At 43.1% G+C, this 18510-nt stretch overlaps 1 protein-coding gene across 1 annotated transcript in view; it reads right to left on the minus strand.

The window, feature by feature from the left end:
- The window catches only part of LOC106546762 (transforming growth factor beta receptor type 3), a 41234-nt gene that overhangs the window by 16437 nt on the left and 6287 nt on the right, over positions 1-18510 (minus strand). The window contains exons 3-8 of the mRNA XM_087709713.1: positions 13752-13924; positions 12107-12223; positions 6327-6495; positions 5576-5735; positions 5019-5175; positions 4452-4641 (exon numbers count right to left, since the gene is read on the minus strand). Coding sequence (XP_087565839.1) covers positions 4452-4641; positions 5019-5175; positions 5576-5735; positions 6327-6495; positions 12107-12223; positions 13752-13924 — 966 coding nt within the window. The remainder of the gene's footprint in view (positions 1-4451; positions 4642-5018; positions 5176-5575; positions 5736-6326; positions 6496-12106; positions 12224-13751; positions 13925-18510) is intronic.

An 18510-nucleotide genomic window follows, 5' to 3' on the forward strand; every position in this document is an offset into this window, starting at 1 on the left:
GATGGAGAAACTATGGCACTATGGAAGTGGCAGGTAGAGCCACTTCTCCGGGCACTCAAGCTGTCACCTGTTGCTCTTCTGAGTTCCGGTACACCATCCAGCTGGCCTTCATGTGCGCAGGAGTGCTGGAAACTGGAAGAGCAGCCGTCCAGTGCGCATGCAAGCACACCAGCCACCAGGTCTACCTGTTTCCAGCATGCATGCACACATGAAGACCAGCTGGCCAATGTACATGCGCATGCAGGAAACCAGAAGATTATATTCCTGGCCCGTGCATGCGCACCGGGTGGCTGCTCTTCCGGTTTATGGCCCACACATGCACACCCGCCAGCTGGTCTTTGCATGTGCATGCGCGCTGGAGACTGCTCTTCCAGTTTTCGGCACGCAGTTGCGTGCACTCCTGTTTCGGCACTTGATTCTCTCCTCTATAGATTCAGTATGCTCAGTGGAACAAAGAGGTGGAATGATCTCTATATAGTGAAATCAGGCAGTCATTAAGTTGTGAGTGTCATGAAATATTTTATACATTCAGCAAAAAATGTAGAGGTACATTCAGGGGTGAGCTGTCTATACATAGTGCCAGGACAATTAAATTAATATAATGTGTCATGTTACCCTCACTGCACCCTCACTGCAGTATGTAATTTATCTGCAAACTCTTTTATCTGGCATGCTAGCAGCGCCCTCTAGAGAGTCATGGCTCCAATACCATTAACCTGAAGAGTAACTAACCCCTCCCCCCTTTCTTTTTTAATCTAAACTAAGTACAGCACTAATGGGTTTACTAGACAATCTACATTAGAAAATTAATTTTAATCACAATTGTTCCAAACAGCAATCTCTTTCCACCAAAGGGATGTCTGGCTTTAAATCCCCCAAAATATAATTAGCTTTTCAGTGGATCTTCCAGCAAAGATTTCTGCACATGTTATGAAAAGAAAACCACAAGCCACTAGTTAAGTTAGTTGAATGGGCTTTTAAAAAATTTTATGCAAATCTGAGTTGTAACAATTGTTTCCCATACTTTTTATCTCTTTCTACTTTTCCCAAAGAAACTCTTTTATAAAGCATGGATATTCCTCTGCAAAAAAATTAAAAAAAATAATTTCTTACTAGTTCAAACATCTATTTGATTAGATGTTAAGCCTGTCCCACGTCCTCTTAAATATTTCACAAATTTGTAATTCACATTGGTGGCCCTTTGAATATTGGAAAAGTAAATATAAAACTGCAAAGTTAGGCATTTGTAGAGATTGGCTGAGAACAACCATCCTTGCATTGAAGCTCTCTGAGTTTCAGGTCAGCCTAGGATGCGTCAGAAGGTTCATCCATATATATATATATATATATATATATATATATATATATATATATATATATATATATATATATATATATATATATATATATATATATATATATATATATATATATATATATATATATATATATATATATATATATTTCAAATTGTTAGAATTATTGTTTTATGTAATAATTTAATAGATGAATATCAAATAAAACCTGAGCCACGTGGTGACAATTTTTGACCCCTTTGCAATCTGTGATACATATTGCAAAACAGGTTTTCTTAGGCCCATGATGGCGAACCTATGGCACGCATGCTGGAAGTGGCATACAGAGCCATCTCTTTGAGCACACAAGCTGTCGCCTGTTCCAGGTTCTGATGCGCCAGCCAGTAGGTCTTCACATGCCCGACAGCACTGGAAACCGGAAGATCAGCTGTGGGGTGCACATTCATGCGCCAGGCAACTGCTCTTCCAGTTTAGCATTCCGGCCATGTGGTCTTCCAGTTTCTGGTATACTCACCATATAGTGTGGCCTATCAGAAGAGGTTTGGTTATAGCAAAAAGTCTGAATAGACAATTAGTCATAGTCAATAATTTAAAAATATTTATGATGGGAAGATAAGACACTTCAAAAATCCCCAAAATTGTAAAATTTGGCAGGGGGGAAGTGCTTTCAAGTCAGTCTTGACTCCTGATTACTAAAGTAGCAGTTAATAGCAGTTAGACTTATATACCGCTTCATAGGGCTTTCAGCCCTCTCTAAGCGGTTTACAGAGTCAGCATATCGCCGCCACAGTCTGGGTCCTCATTTCACCCACCTCGGAAGGATGGAAGGCTGAGTCAACCTTGACCCGGTATGATTTGAACCGCTGAACTGCAGATCAGCTGTAGTGGCCTTCAGTACTGCACCCTAACCACTGCGCCACCTTGGCTCTTAAAGTACATGGAAGATCTCCCTCCAGGGACATGCAGTCCCTAGAGGCAGGGGAGGCGGGGCCTCACCAGTCTCCTCAGGAAAAGGAAAGAATTTTAAAGATTTTTTTTAAAAAAATTAAAGCCAAGGCAGTTGCTACCAGATTCCAAGTCACAGTGGCTTGGAATCTGCTTAGTGTTAACTATAGGAGGAGGCGAGAGAACTCGGTGCCTCCTTTGCATAAGGAATTTTTCGCCTTTTAAGAGTTAACCAAGGGTTAAAAAGCGAAGAATTCCGTACGCGAATGAGGCACGTGATTCTCCCGCCTCCTCCTGCAGAGGGCACTTTGTTTAGAGGCTTTATTAAAACGTTTAAGCAGAGTCATCCACTGCCTGGCCCTGGCTAGACCAAATCTTGCATTTTTGACACAGCTGGAAGGTATGTGGGTCAGAGGGAGGGGGCAGGGGGAGGAATTCAATTTATTTGTAATGTAAGTAATTGTAATTTGTTTTTATTATGTGTGGTGTGTGTGTGTGTGTGTGTGTGTGTGTTTTTACCCGCCTCTGCTGGTGCGTGGGCTGGGACATTTATTTTTATTTTTTATTTTTCATTTTTTATATATTTTTTTATTTTTTAAAGCCATGCCGGCTCGGCCGTCATTCAGCAAAACATGTCCTGGTTTGTGGCCGGGTGGCAAACATGCCGCCAGGCCACAAATCAGGACACATTTCACTGAATGGCGTCCGAGCCGGATTACATCCCGGAGCACCCAAGCCCCAGGGAAGGACCCCATCCTCGTGGGAATGGTTTCCGCCGGACCTGTGGCTTGCCAAGCGCTGGAAGGCTCACGTACTGCAGAGGGTGGCAGAGATAAGGGCGGGTGACAAGAAGGGGTGGGTGCGGTGGAGCAGAGTAGAAAGCGCCAACAAAAGGCATCTCCGGAGTCTGAGACTTCCCGCCCTTCCACCTGTGGAGCCGCTCCAGCCATATCGCAGGGAAATGGGCGGCTGTCCCTGCGGGTGGCAGCTGCTGCTCCCGGCTCTGCTGCTCCTCAGCGGCACCCAGGGTCAGCTCTGAGGTTAGCGCTCCATTCTGACGAGGGTATGGGGAATCCCGAAGGGTTGAATCCCGGGCCTCTGCCCAACCGCCGTGTCCAGAGTGGCGCCAGTCGAGCCCTTTGCCCTGGTCACCTAATCCGTGAGGATGGGTCCGCGTCTTAAGGACTGCAGTCCGGGAATTCCTCTCCTCAATCCCCCAACCCGCGCCCTTAAGTCAGAGACCCGCATGCCTGGTTCGTCCGGACGCGCAAGGCGAGGGTGCGGGGAAACGGAGCTAAAGGGGAGGGAGGTCAGCACGCCCAGGTCAGCGGGGCGCGATGCTCCGGCGGCGGAGGAGAAACACCTTCAATTTCTTCGTGTGGTTTTTCCCCCCCAGCTGAGTCGGGGAAGGTGGAAAAGTTCCCGGAGTCCTTGCTCCGCTGGTAGCACATGTAGGGTTGCAATTGTGGATTTCCACACGCCTTTCTCCGTAGAAAGTCAGACACTGACTTTCAGTGGCCCAAGTCTTTCGGAAAGTCCTGCGGCGGGGACAGAGGAGGCAGGGGGGGCAAGGCGGCAGAGCGCGGCAGCAGCAAGAAGCAACATCCCTGCCACTGTGTCCGACAGGCATCTCGCGTTTATGTCCACCATAAACAGGCGGGGACGTTGCTTCTCACCGCTGCTGCACTCTTGCCTCACCAACGGTAACCCTCACCGCACGTCACTGTCTTTCTCTATCTCTTTCTGGTCATCTTGGTGCTGTAAGATAGAGTTGCACCAGTCTTTTTGCAGAAAGAATTAAAAACAGAATGCAGAAGCTATTGCAAGATGAATTTCCAGAATAGAAGTCTAACAATGCCCCTGTCCCTCATGACCACTGCTGATATGTTTCCAAACTATTTGGTGAATGAGGGGCCCTTCGTGCTCTCTGACCTTGCTTGTTTTCTTGCAGAAGTTTCATTACCCAAATAAAGGTAACATCAACAGTGCTAGTAAGGAGTGCAATTTGCTGTGCCGCACTCCTTAGTAGCACTGATGGTGTTACCTAGTTTGGACAATGAAACGTCCGCAAGAAAACAGGCAAGCTCAGAGAGCACCAAGGACCCCTCATTATAATCCTGGGCTTCAAATATTCCCCTTTATTGGTCTTTGAGTACTTTTTCCACCTCAGCCCTTTCAAGAACTACCTACCATTCAGTCCAGCAATCAGAAGAAACCTGTTCACCCGCTCAGCTTCGGTGTAAGAGGTGAATGCCGGCAGCTTCTGCTCTGCTGCATATTGTAAAGGATCTCTAGCATTAGCCAGCTCAGGAGATGTCTGCTGAATCACAGTGAGAGGCTGCTTCTTTTCTGGGTTGCTGATGGTGACTTTGTGTGAAGCCTGGAATGCAAACAGGCCAGATGGATACATTGAGAACACTGAAGAGCAACAGCCAACTCAAAGGGGAGGCGGGCCTGGGAAATCAAACAGAACACTAGTGCTTAGAAAGGCTCCTAGATAGAAAAGCATCTTCTCCCTTTCACCAATAAGGAATAACGTGGAGTGACATCCAGCCAAAGAAATAATGCTTGATGTCAGGGAGAATAATGGTACAGACCAGCATACAGAAAAAGATGGGTGAGACTGCCTAATTCTGCAAATATTTGTATTTCCATTTGCAGATGAGGAGACAGGTACCGTATCTACCAATAGCATTTTTTTGCTGAGAAGAGAGCACCAAGAAACCCAAAGTGTGCCATACGAGATCCTGCCCGTACCAGTACATGCAGCTGTCCAGTGAAACAGTGGACACGAACTATCCATTGGGCAGCTCCTTCACTCTTCAGGATCAAGAGGAGGCCCTGGAGTGGAGATCTTCCAACCGCATGAAGCTCCACAGTCAGATGGGCCAGGCTGGGCCTAGAAGAGAGCAGACTGCCACCTCCACCTTTAGTATCAGCCCATTAAGATAAAAATTATGGAATCAGGTCTGTGCTTTCACAAATTGCTAGGATTCCTTGAATATCACACACACACACACACACACACACACACACACACCATTTTCACAACATCCAAAGTGAATTACATTTGCAAGCCACTTCCCAATATTTGTGCTTTTTATTTCATTTTTAGATACTTTGAGATAAGCCATTTTGATGCAGTTTATCATAGGCCTGTTTATTCCGCATCCTTTTCCATTCCCCATCCAACTCCAAAGAACAACGTCAGCTTTCCATAAGAGTCCAGCCTCTTCTAAATATAAATGGCTTTGCTGTGTTATTTCCAGCCACCCATCAATGTTAGACTCTCTGGGCAAGGTGCGAGTGTGTACCTGGGGGCAACCCCTTTGGAAAGGACAATGTGAACTTCAAGATCTTGAGGAGGGTCAGGATTCTGGCAGATTCTTAGGGGCTGCAGCTGGCGCTCAGAGGCAAAGTGCTTGGGCGTTAGGAAGTTCCTACGCAATTTGCAAGTTGCCTGGGCAGTCCCACCTATTGAGGGGTGAAGCAAGAAGATAATTAAGAATGCGTATAACCATTGAGATAGGGTCTTGCTAAGGAAAAAACATTTGGCTGTTTTCACTGATTTAATATCAAAGACCCTTTCAGTCAACTCTTTTAGTTGGCAATGGGTTTTCACTTGACATTGTTGAATTCACAAGGTCCCTGTCTTTATTTCACTGACATTCAATCTTGTATAGGCCTGATAGGATCCACCTAAATACAAACCAAATTCTAACCCGTATATTTTTAGCATAATTATTCATTTAATAATAATTTAATTTAATAATAGATTATTCTTTTAACACAATTATGGATTCATACTTGTATTTGATTCAGGTTAGAAGCCTGATTTTCCTCCTTCCTGAAGCCCTTCTTTTTAGCTCTAAACTCAAAGGCTCCTTTCTACCTCCCCCTCTGTACGCGCACAACATACTCACACCCGTTTCACTGCTACTCTTATTACACTGCTAAACCCCACAATTTCTACCACCTGCATTAAGGCCTTTCAGAATGCATCCCATCCACCCACAGAAAGAGCAGGTAATTCTGAAGCCAGCTCAGCTTCCGTGTGGCCCATACCAGACCCCAGGCGTGTGTAGATTGTATTAACTCCACGATACTCAGCCAATGAAGTGACCCCTCCATGTTTCCTACGTGCCCACTTAAGCAGGCCTTTTGCAGTATTTGGAAAGTTGGTCTCTGCAGATACCACCAACTGAGAGGCTGAGAGGCTGGAGCCCAGAGAGACCTGGAGACAAGGGAAAGATAAGGCGAAAGATTTTTGGTCTTAAATTACTTTGATTCCATCAAGCATATCTCAGATTTACTTTAATCTGGGAGAGAGTGACAAGAACTACACCTCAGCCATAGACTTACAGGCCCACTCAAACCTAGAGTATCTGAACAGGCAACGAAGGGTACAGACAATTGGAAAGGACAAAAGGGGGACACACTCTTCAATGTTTTTGAAGAGCCGGGGCCTTGAGGCCGTCATGGACTGGATGAGGGTTAACAAGCTTGTGCTCAACCCAGAAAAGACCGAGTGGCTGTTGTGTTTTCCTCCCAAAGATTTGACTAATATTCCAACACTCAGGCTGGGGGGTCAAATTTTATACCCCTCAGAGAGGGTTCGCAACTTGGGAGTCCTCCTGGATCCACAGCTGTCATTCGACCACCACTTAACGGCTGTGACCAGGGGGGCATTCGCCCAGGTTCGCCTGGTGCGCCAGTTGCGACCCTACCTGAATCGGGAGGCTCTCACAACAGTCACTCGGGCCCTTGTGACCTCTAGGCTGGAATACTGCAATGTGCTCTACATGGGGCTGCCCTTGAGGAGCATCCGGCGACTTCAGCTAGTGCAGAACGCAGCCGCGCGAGTGATTGCGGGTGCACCTCGATTCACCCGCATTACACCTATCCTCCGCGAGCTGCGCTGGCTACCTGTCGATCTCCGGATGCGCTTCAAGGTGCTATTAATCACCCATAAAGCCCTACATGGCAGTGGATCTGGATACTTGAGAGACCGCCTTCTGCCAATTACTTCCCTGCGACCTATAAGATCCCATAGACTAGGCCTCCTCCGCATTCCATCGGCCAGCCAGTGTCGGCTGGCAACTACAAGGAGGAGGGCCTTCTCAGCAGTAGCCCCGACCCTTTGGAACGAGCTCCCCGTGGAGATTCGTACCCTCTCCACCGTCCAAGCCTTCCGCACAGCCTTGAAGAACTGGCTCGCCCGTCAGGCCTGGGGATAAGGATAGTTACCCCGCCCGAATGATGAATGTATGTTGTCTATTATTTTACTATATGTTGTCATCTTAATGTTTGTATTCCCCCTTCCCGGTTTTGTGTGAGCCGCCCTGAGTCCCCTCAGGGAAAAGGGCGGCCTACAAATGCTAATAAACCTAAACCTAAACCTAAACCTAATGTTTTTGACATTTGTGACAAATTTTACAGTGAAAAATCACAAAAGAAAAAGAAAAAAATGTACCCAGGTCTACAAGCATATGAAATTATTTTTTCCAGCATCAGAAAGAATTCTGATTTTTCAGCTGCAGGAATGTGTTAAAGCTGGTTGGGAGGGTCAAGAAGTATCTTGTAAATCAGGCACGTCCAGCCTGTAGCCAACAGGCCCCTTGTGGCCCTGAACAGCTAGTGATGTGACCCCCCCCAGATCATAATAACAAATATAAAATAAATAAATAAAAGAAGTTGGTTATGTATATACGCATTAACTATTTTATATGCAGTCCAAGACAATTCCTCTTCACTTAATGTGGCTCAGGCAAACCAAAAGGGTGGACATCCTTGTTGTAGAAATTCAAAAAGCTGGACTATATTTGAATTTAAAGCTATGTCTGCCTGCCAAATGGAAGATAGCAGGACAGGTCCTCCTGTTGCCACATGTCTGAAAGTCTTATTGAAACCTCACTAACTCAATTCTCCCATATACTGTATATGGTAAAACAATAAAAAAAAATTGTACTTTCTGTGAAGAATGATTTCCAGAGCTTGGGGTATGAACTTAGTAGTGTAGGTTATCGGCTTATCTTTTCAAAGATTTTACCAGTAAATAAGGAACAAAAAGGGAAGGGCCAGCGTTTAGCAGAGTTTAATGTGTGGATTAAGGAGTGGTGTAAAAAGAAAGGCTTTGGTTTTATTAGTCATGATGTCTGCAGCTGGTCCAATGAAAAACTGTACAAAAGAGATGGTTTGCACCCATCCAAGAAATGGACTGAGTTACTTGGCATTAAATTCACAGATTTTCTGGATAAACATTTAAACTGAACAGTGGTGACAGAGAATTAATTGATACAGAACATTTCGGTCCCCAGCAATCTAAAACTCATAGGGTTATCAGTGCATGTAACATAGATGTTTGTGTGGGTAAGATTATCACGCCTGCTGTCAAGCAAAACCAAGCATTTAATAGTGAGACCACACCATGTGCATGAATCATACAAGTGGCAAGAAAATAGGGGCAGTCCGGCATAACACAGGTTATGTAGACAGTAAACACAGGGTCAATTAAAATTGACTCAAATGTCTATACACCAATGCACAGAGTATGAGGAATAAACAGGGTGAATTAGAAATTCAAGTAAATGAGGGCGGATACGATATTGTTGCCATTACAGAAACTTGGTGAGATGAAACCCACAAATGGAACATATAGCTAGAAGGATTTAAATTATTTAAAAGAAATAGACCAAATAAAAGAGGAGGTGGAGTTGCAGTATATATAAGAAATAACTACATCTCTACAGAAATAGAGCACAACAATGATGAGAACTATCTTAAATGCATTTGGGTCAATATTAAAAGTTTGGGGGGAAATGACATTGCCATAGGTCTATACTACAGGCCACCCAACCAAGCAGAGGAAGTAGATGAACTTTTTGCTAGTCAGCTAATTAAGGTATGTAGGAAGCACACCACAATAGTAATGGGGGATTTTAACTTCTCTGACATCAACTGGGAAACAAACTCTGCACCAAGTGGAAGATCCAACAGGTTCCTAATGAACCTAGCAGACAACTTTGTTTTCCAAAAAGTAGAGAAGGGAACAAGGGGGTCGGCCATATTAGATTTAATTCTCACTAACAGAGAGGAAATGATAGAAGGTGTTGAAGCCACAGGAACCCTGGGAGCAAGTGACCATGCAATATTGGAATTCAACATTATGCAAGCCCAAGTAGTAGAACAAAGTCAAACTAGAGTCTTGGATTTTAAGAGAGCTAATTTCAATAAACCTAGAGAGAGCTTGGGAAGAATTGCATGGATGAGAATCCTCAAGGGGAAAACAACTCAAGAAGCTTGGGAAATTTTGAAAAATGAGATTACAAAAGCTCAGTCTAGCACAATACCAATGAAGAAGAAAAATAACAGCTCCCAAAAGAAACTAGCATGACTGCATAAAGAATTCTGACAAATTGAAAGACAAAAAAGTTAAGTATAAAAAGTGGAAAGAGGGGGACATAACTAATGCAGAATATCAGCAAATACCCAAGCCTGCAAAGATGAAGTGAGGAAAGCTAAGGCTCACAATGAAGAAAGGCTTGCCACAAAAGTAAAAAATAACAAAAAAAAGCTTCTTCCAACATGTTAAAACAAGAAAAAGGTTAAGGAAACAATTGGTCCATTGCTGGCAGAAAGTGGCAAGAAGGTGACAAGCAACAGGGAGCAAGCAGAACTATGTAACTCATTTTTTGTATCTGTCTTTACACAAAGGGATAAAACAGTCCAACCTATCAAAAACAGCACCACAAAAATCAGTTTAGGAACACAAATTGAAATAGGGAAGTAAGTAAGTAAGACGTTTATTACGGTCAAAGACCAGCAATATACATTTGTCTTTACACTATATTAAAAATACTAACATTAAAATATAATTAAAAGTATTTACATTAAAAGTGGATAATAACATTATGGTCCAAAGATTGTTAAAGGTATGTCCAGATAATTGGTACAAGATGGTACTATACTGTAGCCAATTTTACTTACTTACTTACTTACTTACTTACTTACTTACTTACTACCTAAAAAAAAAAAAGAAATAGGGAAGAAAATGGTAAGTGAGCACCTGTCTACCCTAGACGAGTTCAAATCATAAGGACCGGACAGATTACACCCTAGGTTTCTGAAGAAACTGTCAGATGAGATCTCAGAACCACTGAACTATATCTTTCAGAGATCCTGGAGCACTGGGGAACTGCCAGAGGACTGGAAAAGAGCTGATGTGGTTCCCATCTTCAAAAAAGAAAAAAAAATAGATCCAGGAAACTATAGACCTATCAGCCTGACCTCAATACCAGGAAAGATTCTGGAAAAGATAATCAAGCAATGAATTAGCGAGCACCTAGAAGTAAACAAAGTAATAGCCAAAAGTCAACATGGGTTTGTCAAAAACAGATCATGCCAGACAAATCTTATTGCATTCTTTGACAAAGTGACAAAATTAGTGGACCAGAGGAATGCTGTCGATATAGTTTACTTGAACTTTAATAAGGCATTTGATTAAGGTAGACCATAACCTACTACTAGATAAAGTAGAAGAATGTGGGTTGGACAGCATCATCACCAGATGGATTTGTAACTGGCTGACCAACCGCACCAATGTGTAGTCCTCAATGGAACTGCATCTCCATGGAGGGAAGTATGCAATGGAGTACCCCAAGGTTCTGTTTTGGGCCCAGTACTCTTCAACATCTTCATCAATGATTTGAATGAGGGAATAAATGGGAAACTCATAAAATTTGCAGATGACACCAAGCTGGCAGGAATAGCCAACACTCCAGAAGATAGGCTTAAGAAGTAGAAGGATCTTGACAAACTTGAACATTGAACACCATCTAATAAAATGAAATTCAATGGTGAAAAGAGTAAGGTTCTACATTTAGGCAAGAAAAACGAAATGCACAGGTACAGTATAGGTGGTACCTTGCTCAATAGTAGTAAGAGTGAGAGGGATCTTGGAGTCCTAGTGGACAACCATTTAAATACGAGCCAGCACTGTGCAGCAGCTGCCAAAAAAGCCAACACAGTTCTAGGCTACATAAACAGAGGGATAGACTCAAGATCACTGAAGTGTTAATACCACTTTATAATGCCTTGGTGAGGCCACACTTGGAATACTGCATTCAGTTTTGGTCGCCACGATGTAGAAAAGATGTGGAGACTCTATAAAGACTGCAGAGAAGAGCAACAAAGATGATTAGGGGACTGGAAACTAAAACATATGAAGAACGGTTGCAGGAACTAGGTATGTCTAGTTTAATGAAAAGAAGGACTAGGGGAGACATGATAGCAGTGTTCCAATATCTCAGGGGTTGCCACAAAGAAGAGGGAGTCAAACTATTCTCCAAGGCACCTGAGAGTAGAACAAGAATCAATGGGTAGAAACTAATCAAGGAGAGAAGCAACTTGGAACTGAGGAGAAATTTCCTGACAGTTAGAACAATTAATCAGTGGAACAGCTTGCCTCCAGAAGTTGTGAATGCCCCAACACTGGAAGTCTTTAAGAAGATGTTGGATAGCGATTTGTCTGAAACGGTATAGGGTTTCCTGCCTAGGCAGAGGGTTGGATTAGAAGACCTCCAATGTCCCTTCCAACTCTGCTATTGTATTGTATTGTAATAATAAGTTATTATACTAGATGATCCTGACCTCAAACAAATATAGATGATCGTGACATGATTTAAAGCACTATTAAAAACTGATTTTCTTCCAATCTATCCTTTATGCTAAGATTTTGTTCATCATCTTTATTTGCTCAGAGAAAAATCACCTCCCCTTCAAAGGTTCCAAATGTAATATCCCCCACCTTTGTCCTGTAGAATGTTTGGTCCAAATTCTGTTCTCACCTGGAAGGTCCAATTTTTCCCAGGAGAAGATGACAACATCCATTGCACTGGCTGCTGGGAATGCAATACAAAGATGGGGGCCCCGCTCAGAAGGTTCGGAGCCAACATAAGAGTTACCTGAAACAGGGTCAAACAGATAAAATCTCTTCGGCACAGATTGTCAGTTTAGATTATGTTCTGTGTATATCGTTATAAAATGGTACTTAGAATACCTTCATCTGTTAAACTTAAATTTATCTTCAATTTTGGCGAAATGAAGCAAAATCTACAAGAGATGGCCTAGAATTCTTGAGGATATCTGAAGTATGACAAGTGTGATTAAAATTACATTAATAGCTTGCCTTATGGAACAGTATCTGGCCAGAAGCCCGTGCCCTGGTAGATGTTTGTAAGCCTCTAAAGACCTGGCTTTTCCTCCAGATACTTGGCCCTGGCAGTTAGGCGAGTTTTGTGGTGATGTTCTTTTCTTTTGGCAGTTACTGTTTAACCAGGACATAATTAGTTGATACTGTTATGATTGTTTTAATCTTGGTATGCTGCCCAGAATCACAGCTGTGAAAGGGGAGGGGCATATAAATTATTTAACCAAACAAGCAAACAAATTTCAAAGCTGATCTATATTTGATGAGGTCTTCCTTTTTTTTATTTCTTCATATCATTTTAAGCAAATAATGTATAAGCTACAAAATCATTTTTACTATTAGGATTGCCCTTCAAAAGTTTTACTGCATAAATTACCACATGATGAGAGAAGAAGAATTCATTTTCCAGACTTGCAGGACTGTAATTGAGCATTTATTGAGCTTTCTATTTTAAGTTGGAATTCAGTGAGCAATAGCAACAGCACCTAGACTTATATACTGCTTTACAGCTCTCTCTCAGCAGTTTACAGAGTCAGCATATTGCCTCCAACAATCTGGGTCCTCATTTTACCGACCTCGGAAGGATGGAAGGCTGAGTCAACCTTGAGCCAGTGAGATTTGAACTGCTTCTCCTCTGTGGAGAGGAGGGGAGGATGTTCTGAGGGCAGGGGCAGAGAAGGGCCTCTTCCTGGACCCACCAATTGAAATTCTTTAACTGAGGGATGCACAGCATAACTTCCCTGCATGCCCAGATTAGCCGCCCAGAGTCCCTAGGGAGTGGGAGGCATACAAATCTTATTAAAGTTGCAAAGTTGCAAAGGACAGGCTGATGTGATGGGGATAAGACAATTCCTCAGATCACCTGCCCCCTAACATGTAGGGCTTATCCAGGGGAGAAATTCAGCAGGTTCTGACAGGTTCTGGAGAACAGGTAGTGGAAATTTTGAATAGTTCAGAGAACCACCAAATACCACCTCTGACTGGCCCCAGAGTGGGTGGGAATGGGGATTTTGCAGTATTCTTTTTCCAGGAGTGGGGAGGGAATGGGGATTTTGCAGTATCCTTCCCCTGCCATGCCCACCAAGCCCACAGAACCATAGTACAAAAAATTGAATTTTACCACTGGGCTTATCTGAGTTCTTATCAGATTCCATGACAGAAGATTTTGTGGGAATCACACTTCTCTCAATCCAAGCCAGTTTCAAGGAGGGGGCTGTGTCAGAAGCAGCCAGACCACGCAGAGCATTATCCAGTGTTGCCCCCTCAACCCAATTGCTCTGTACCTGAGCGTTGGCAGACCCTCCCTTGCGCAGGCTGATGATGTGCACTTCTTGACCCGTGGAGGAGAGTCCCCGGCTGGTACATCCTTTGCCTCTTCGCAAGACCTCCCGAAAGCCCAGGATAGGATAGGAGGTGGTGGCAGACTCAGGCAGACAAGTGAGATGGTGCCAGGCAACTGCAGAGCAAAACAGAGATTGTGCCTCTGGTGCCAAAGCTGCCTTCACTCTGTTTCTCCTCATTCCCAAATACAGAATCTATGCCAAAACAGTCAGAAGTTTGAAGTTGGGATTTGTTTACTTCTTTATGACATCTATTCCATGCTCCCATGTGAAGAATCTGAAACATCTGACCATGAATGAGGACAGAGGGCAAGAAAAGCAAGGAGTGGAGCAAATGCTGGGGAGAAAGGGTCATCGGGGGCAGGGTTCACACAGGGTCTCTCAATTGTTCAAGTGCTGCTGCTGATCTCTGAGGATTCGGCTACTGGATCATGCAAAAACACCTGGATTATCTCCCCCACCCTCTTCAGGGGATGCTGTTAATTATATCCAGCTCCAGACATTCAGTTAAATTGTTTGGCTCTGCAACCAAACAAGACAGACACAGACTTCAATGGATAATTAGAACTGCAGGAAAAACAATTGCTACCAATCTGCCTTCCATTGAGGATCTGTATACTACACAAGTCAAAAAGAGGGCTGAAAAAGAGACCCCTCAAATCCTGGACATGAATTGTTTCAACTTCTACCCTCAAAATGACCCTACAGGCACTGCACACCGGAAGAACTAGATGCAAGCTCAGTTTTTCCCCGAATGCCATCACTCTGCTAAACAACTTATCCCCACAACACTGCCAAATTATCTACTAAGACTGCATTGCTATTATTCTTTTCTTTCTTCCTAGTACCTATCTCTTTCCACTTATGACTAACCGTTACTTGTATCTTTAAATTTTATATTGCTTTGTTTCCTAGTATAATTTGATTGCTTATTAGTAACCTATGACTATCACTAAGTGTTGTATCTTATGATTCTTGATGAATGTATTCTATTTTCTTTTTCTTTTATGTACACTGAGAGCATATGCACCAAAGACAAATTCCTTGTGTGTTCTATACTATTCTATACCCAGACCAGATATATGCTGAAGGGCTTCAAGCAAATTGGTGTCCCTTTTTTCCTAGATTCTCTTTCCTAATGGATCCTGGGCGTGCTCTGCCCTCATCAGGTATATTTGTGGTGGGAATGCCTCTCAAAAAGCTCCCCTATTTTGCCTTCTGCGATTATGTATGATTATGTTTTGTATGCTTTTTTTGGAGAGAAAGAAAATTTGAACAAAATATTCTGGATTTTTTTTTCCTACTGTTAACAATTTGGAAGCAGACTTAATCATTTAACTTGGTACATCTCAATTAATTGGCTCTATTGCATTTAACTTGGTACATCTCAATTGATTGGCTCTATTGCTTTTCCCAGCCAAATGGAAAGAACACATGTCATTCATCATTGCACTATCAATAGAGCAGTAACTAAGGTTTGAAATTGCTAGAGTGATGTCTGGATGACGCTGGGTGTGCAGCACTTCAGAGTGGAAAGGGAAATATTTTGGAACAAGTATTGCATTGCACTCCTTTGTGCCTCCTTAAAGAAGCTGTGTCTTTTCCTGGTCTTGAGTATATAATCATGTGACACTTTCAGCACATTTGTTTAGACTTTGACAGCCAACATCTGTTGGGCTTCAGGACTTAATGACTGCGGTCTAGACAGATATCCTGATGTTTCCCCAGCAACTGTGGCTGGCATCATTAGAAGGGCCTTGAAACCCAACACTGGGCAAGCTTTCAGCAGGTTTATACCATTTATACAATATGTTTTCAATATTTATACAGTTCTTGGAAATGTGAGGAAAAGAGCCATTGAGATCACAGCCTCCTCCATCAGTTCTCTCTCTCTCTCTCTCTCTCTCTCTCTCTCTCTCTCTCTCTCTCTCTCTCTCTCTCTCTCTCTCTCTCTCTCTCTCTCTCTCGTTCAAATATGTCTTTAATCTGCTCCATCCACATCTATGCTTTTCAATCTTTTGCTTATAAAAAGCAAAAGAAAGGAACTCCCTTCACAAAACACCATAATGCCTTACTTCTGCAAACGTTCTGCCAGCCCATTGCATTTGGGCAAAGTAGATATAATCTGGGTCCCCTCACTCAAGCATTACCATTTTATGGAACTTCTCTGTTGCTTGCCCAGCCCACTGCAATAGCATCCACCACCCCAAGATATATATGGCACTCACTTTCCTGGGCTTCGGGAAGACTCTTAAGACCAGACCTTATTAGGGTGTCAGTGAAATCTCTGAGCTTTTAAAAACTATTCTGGCTTTATTATTATTATTCTTTAATTTTTATCTGTTTCAATTATATATTTTGATGTGATCCACCCAGTGTCTTTTGAAATGAGCAGCTATAATACATCTTACTCTCCTTCTCCGTTATTCCACCAGAAGACTCACTATGACTAATTCCAGATTCAAATCTGGTGTAACACAAATTGTCCAGTTCCCTTTTGCAAAGGGACACCAGCTTTTGATGGCTATTCTGCTAATGAGAGTGGTGGAGAAGACAAGTTACAATGTGAGGGCTGGCTGGCAGGAGGAGTGGAGACTTTACCTTCTAGCCCCCTTATTGTCACAATGCCCCATCAGGGATTAGAAAGGCGAATAAATGGTCAGAAAGAAGCAGAGAATATTGTGGTTGAGTGGGAGGGAGTTTTCCGGTAAAGCAGGAATCAGAGCATGCCAGATTTAAAAGGGACCTTGAAGATAATCCACAGCTGCAGATGCTGACAGATGGCCAGCCACCCGGCCTCTCTTGAAATATCTCTCCTGCTCCTCTACTCCACCTACGCAAGTTAGATGCAATCTCTAGGTTAATAGAGACTCTGCTCCCCAGAAAAGCAAAATAACAGATTTCTGGGAGACAGCTTAAGCATGGCTTAAGAGCAAAGTATAAGATCCATTCTTCACTTTCCTCAGCTTGTCCCAGGTTGATATTGTAAAAAGGGCCGCACTTGCTGACTTCACAATTTTGCCCTGCCTCATTGCCTGGAGGAAAGCACATTAAAGAAGCTGCCTGGGGAAGCCCATGACATCTAGGAGCCCACCTTCTCTTCAACAATTACCCTTGAAGTCTTAAATTGTGTTCCCCTGCTGGAGTCAGTGGTAATTAATGGCAATATTGTAGGACATCCTCCAGCAGGAAATGTCATCGAAGGCTCTTCAGCTGCATTACTTCCCAGACTCTTAGAATCAGCATCCAAAGCCCACTCAGACTTGTTGAAAACTTGTGTTAATGTTAGAAAAACAGAAAATTATTAAACCAGCACAATGCGGTCATTTATAACGTACTGTAGGAAGTTATCACCCAGCCCTCTCCCAGAAAAATGAAATATCCTAGGAAATATTGAAAAGGCAGAATATTTCTCTGGATGTGAAAAGAAAGAAACATGTTTTAAAAGACAGTATAGCTGTCTGTAGCTTCCTGCCCATCCCCACTTTGTCAATGGGCCATTAAGAAGGCCAAGCTAGTCCACTTTACATAATAAAGACTTCTCCACTTCAGCTCCAGGGGGGATGGGATAATATTGGCCTGAACTGATCACATGGCATCTGAGAACTCAACCAAACCTGGATTCAAAACACAGCCTAGAGAGTTGCCCCTGCATGGGCCCATCTGAGTCTGACAACCAATCAGAATACATTTCTTACACAGGAACAGGAAACAGAAAGGTGGGACTGAACAGGTTATAAAAAGCCTAGCAAGCCCCTCCCTCAGCCCTTCTCTTCTTCTCCACCAACATTGAAGCATGTGATCACCTTTTCTGTTCAGGGCTCAAGCCATGTGGTCCTGTCCACAATAAACCCTCTTTCCAAGCAGCCTCCATGTCTCCAGTGTCTTTTTCCTCACTTGGAGCCGAACCCAGAATGACATTTCTTTCATCAGTACTATTTCATATTTTGGGGGAAACCAAGTGGAAAAGAGGCCTTCTGTACATATTTATTTTTAAAATGGATATGCCACCCTTCAGAACAAAGTTTCTAGCACAGCTTTCAAATGCTGAAATCATGAGTTAGAACAGCATTCAAAATACCTAACATAAAATCAGTAAAACAGCAGAAAGGTAATAATGATGCTGCAATTTAAATTAAATTACTAAATTTAATAAAATAAACATTAAGATATTAAGAGACCAACAAAATGTCCTTTTTTAATACTGGAAAAGGACATTCCTATCACTGAGCAAAGAATTGGATTTAAGGAAGGGTCCCTAGACCTTTCCCTCTTTAAATCGACAGTCCGTGCTTGACTAATCTGAGAACCTGACAAGGAGAAGTACCTTAAGATGCAGAGGCTTTCCACTGGCATTACTTTAAAAAACAAAGTGAAAATTACCAGCCTGGCATATATTTTCAGAAATCTATTATAGTAAAGTTTGAAGAACAAGTCAAAGGATTGGAACAATGAGTGGCCACAGTTGAGGAGAAAACACCATTCCTTTAAAAGGAACCTAAATAGTAGAAAGGGGGGAAGCATTGGGCTGGCAGGGGTGGGCTGCTACAGGTTCACCTGGGTTTGAGAAAACCTGTAGCTAACATTATGGCCGGTTCAGAGAACCTCCAAATCCTATCCCTCCCACCTATCCTCCCAGGAGTCTCCATACAGCCTGTTTTGGACGCGAGGTAAGTGCAGGGCCCATGTGGAGCTCAGGGAG

This window comes from Thamnophis sirtalis, unplaced genomic scaffold (genome assembly GCF_051295495.1).
Source record: "Thamnophis sirtalis isolate CommonGarterSnake01/CBP01778 unplaced genomic scaffold, rThaSir2_p1.2 scaffold_3, whole genome shotgun sequence".
NCBI classification, from domain to species: domain Eukaryota; kingdom Metazoa; phylum Chordata; class Lepidosauria; order Squamata; family Natricidae; genus Thamnophis; species Thamnophis sirtalis.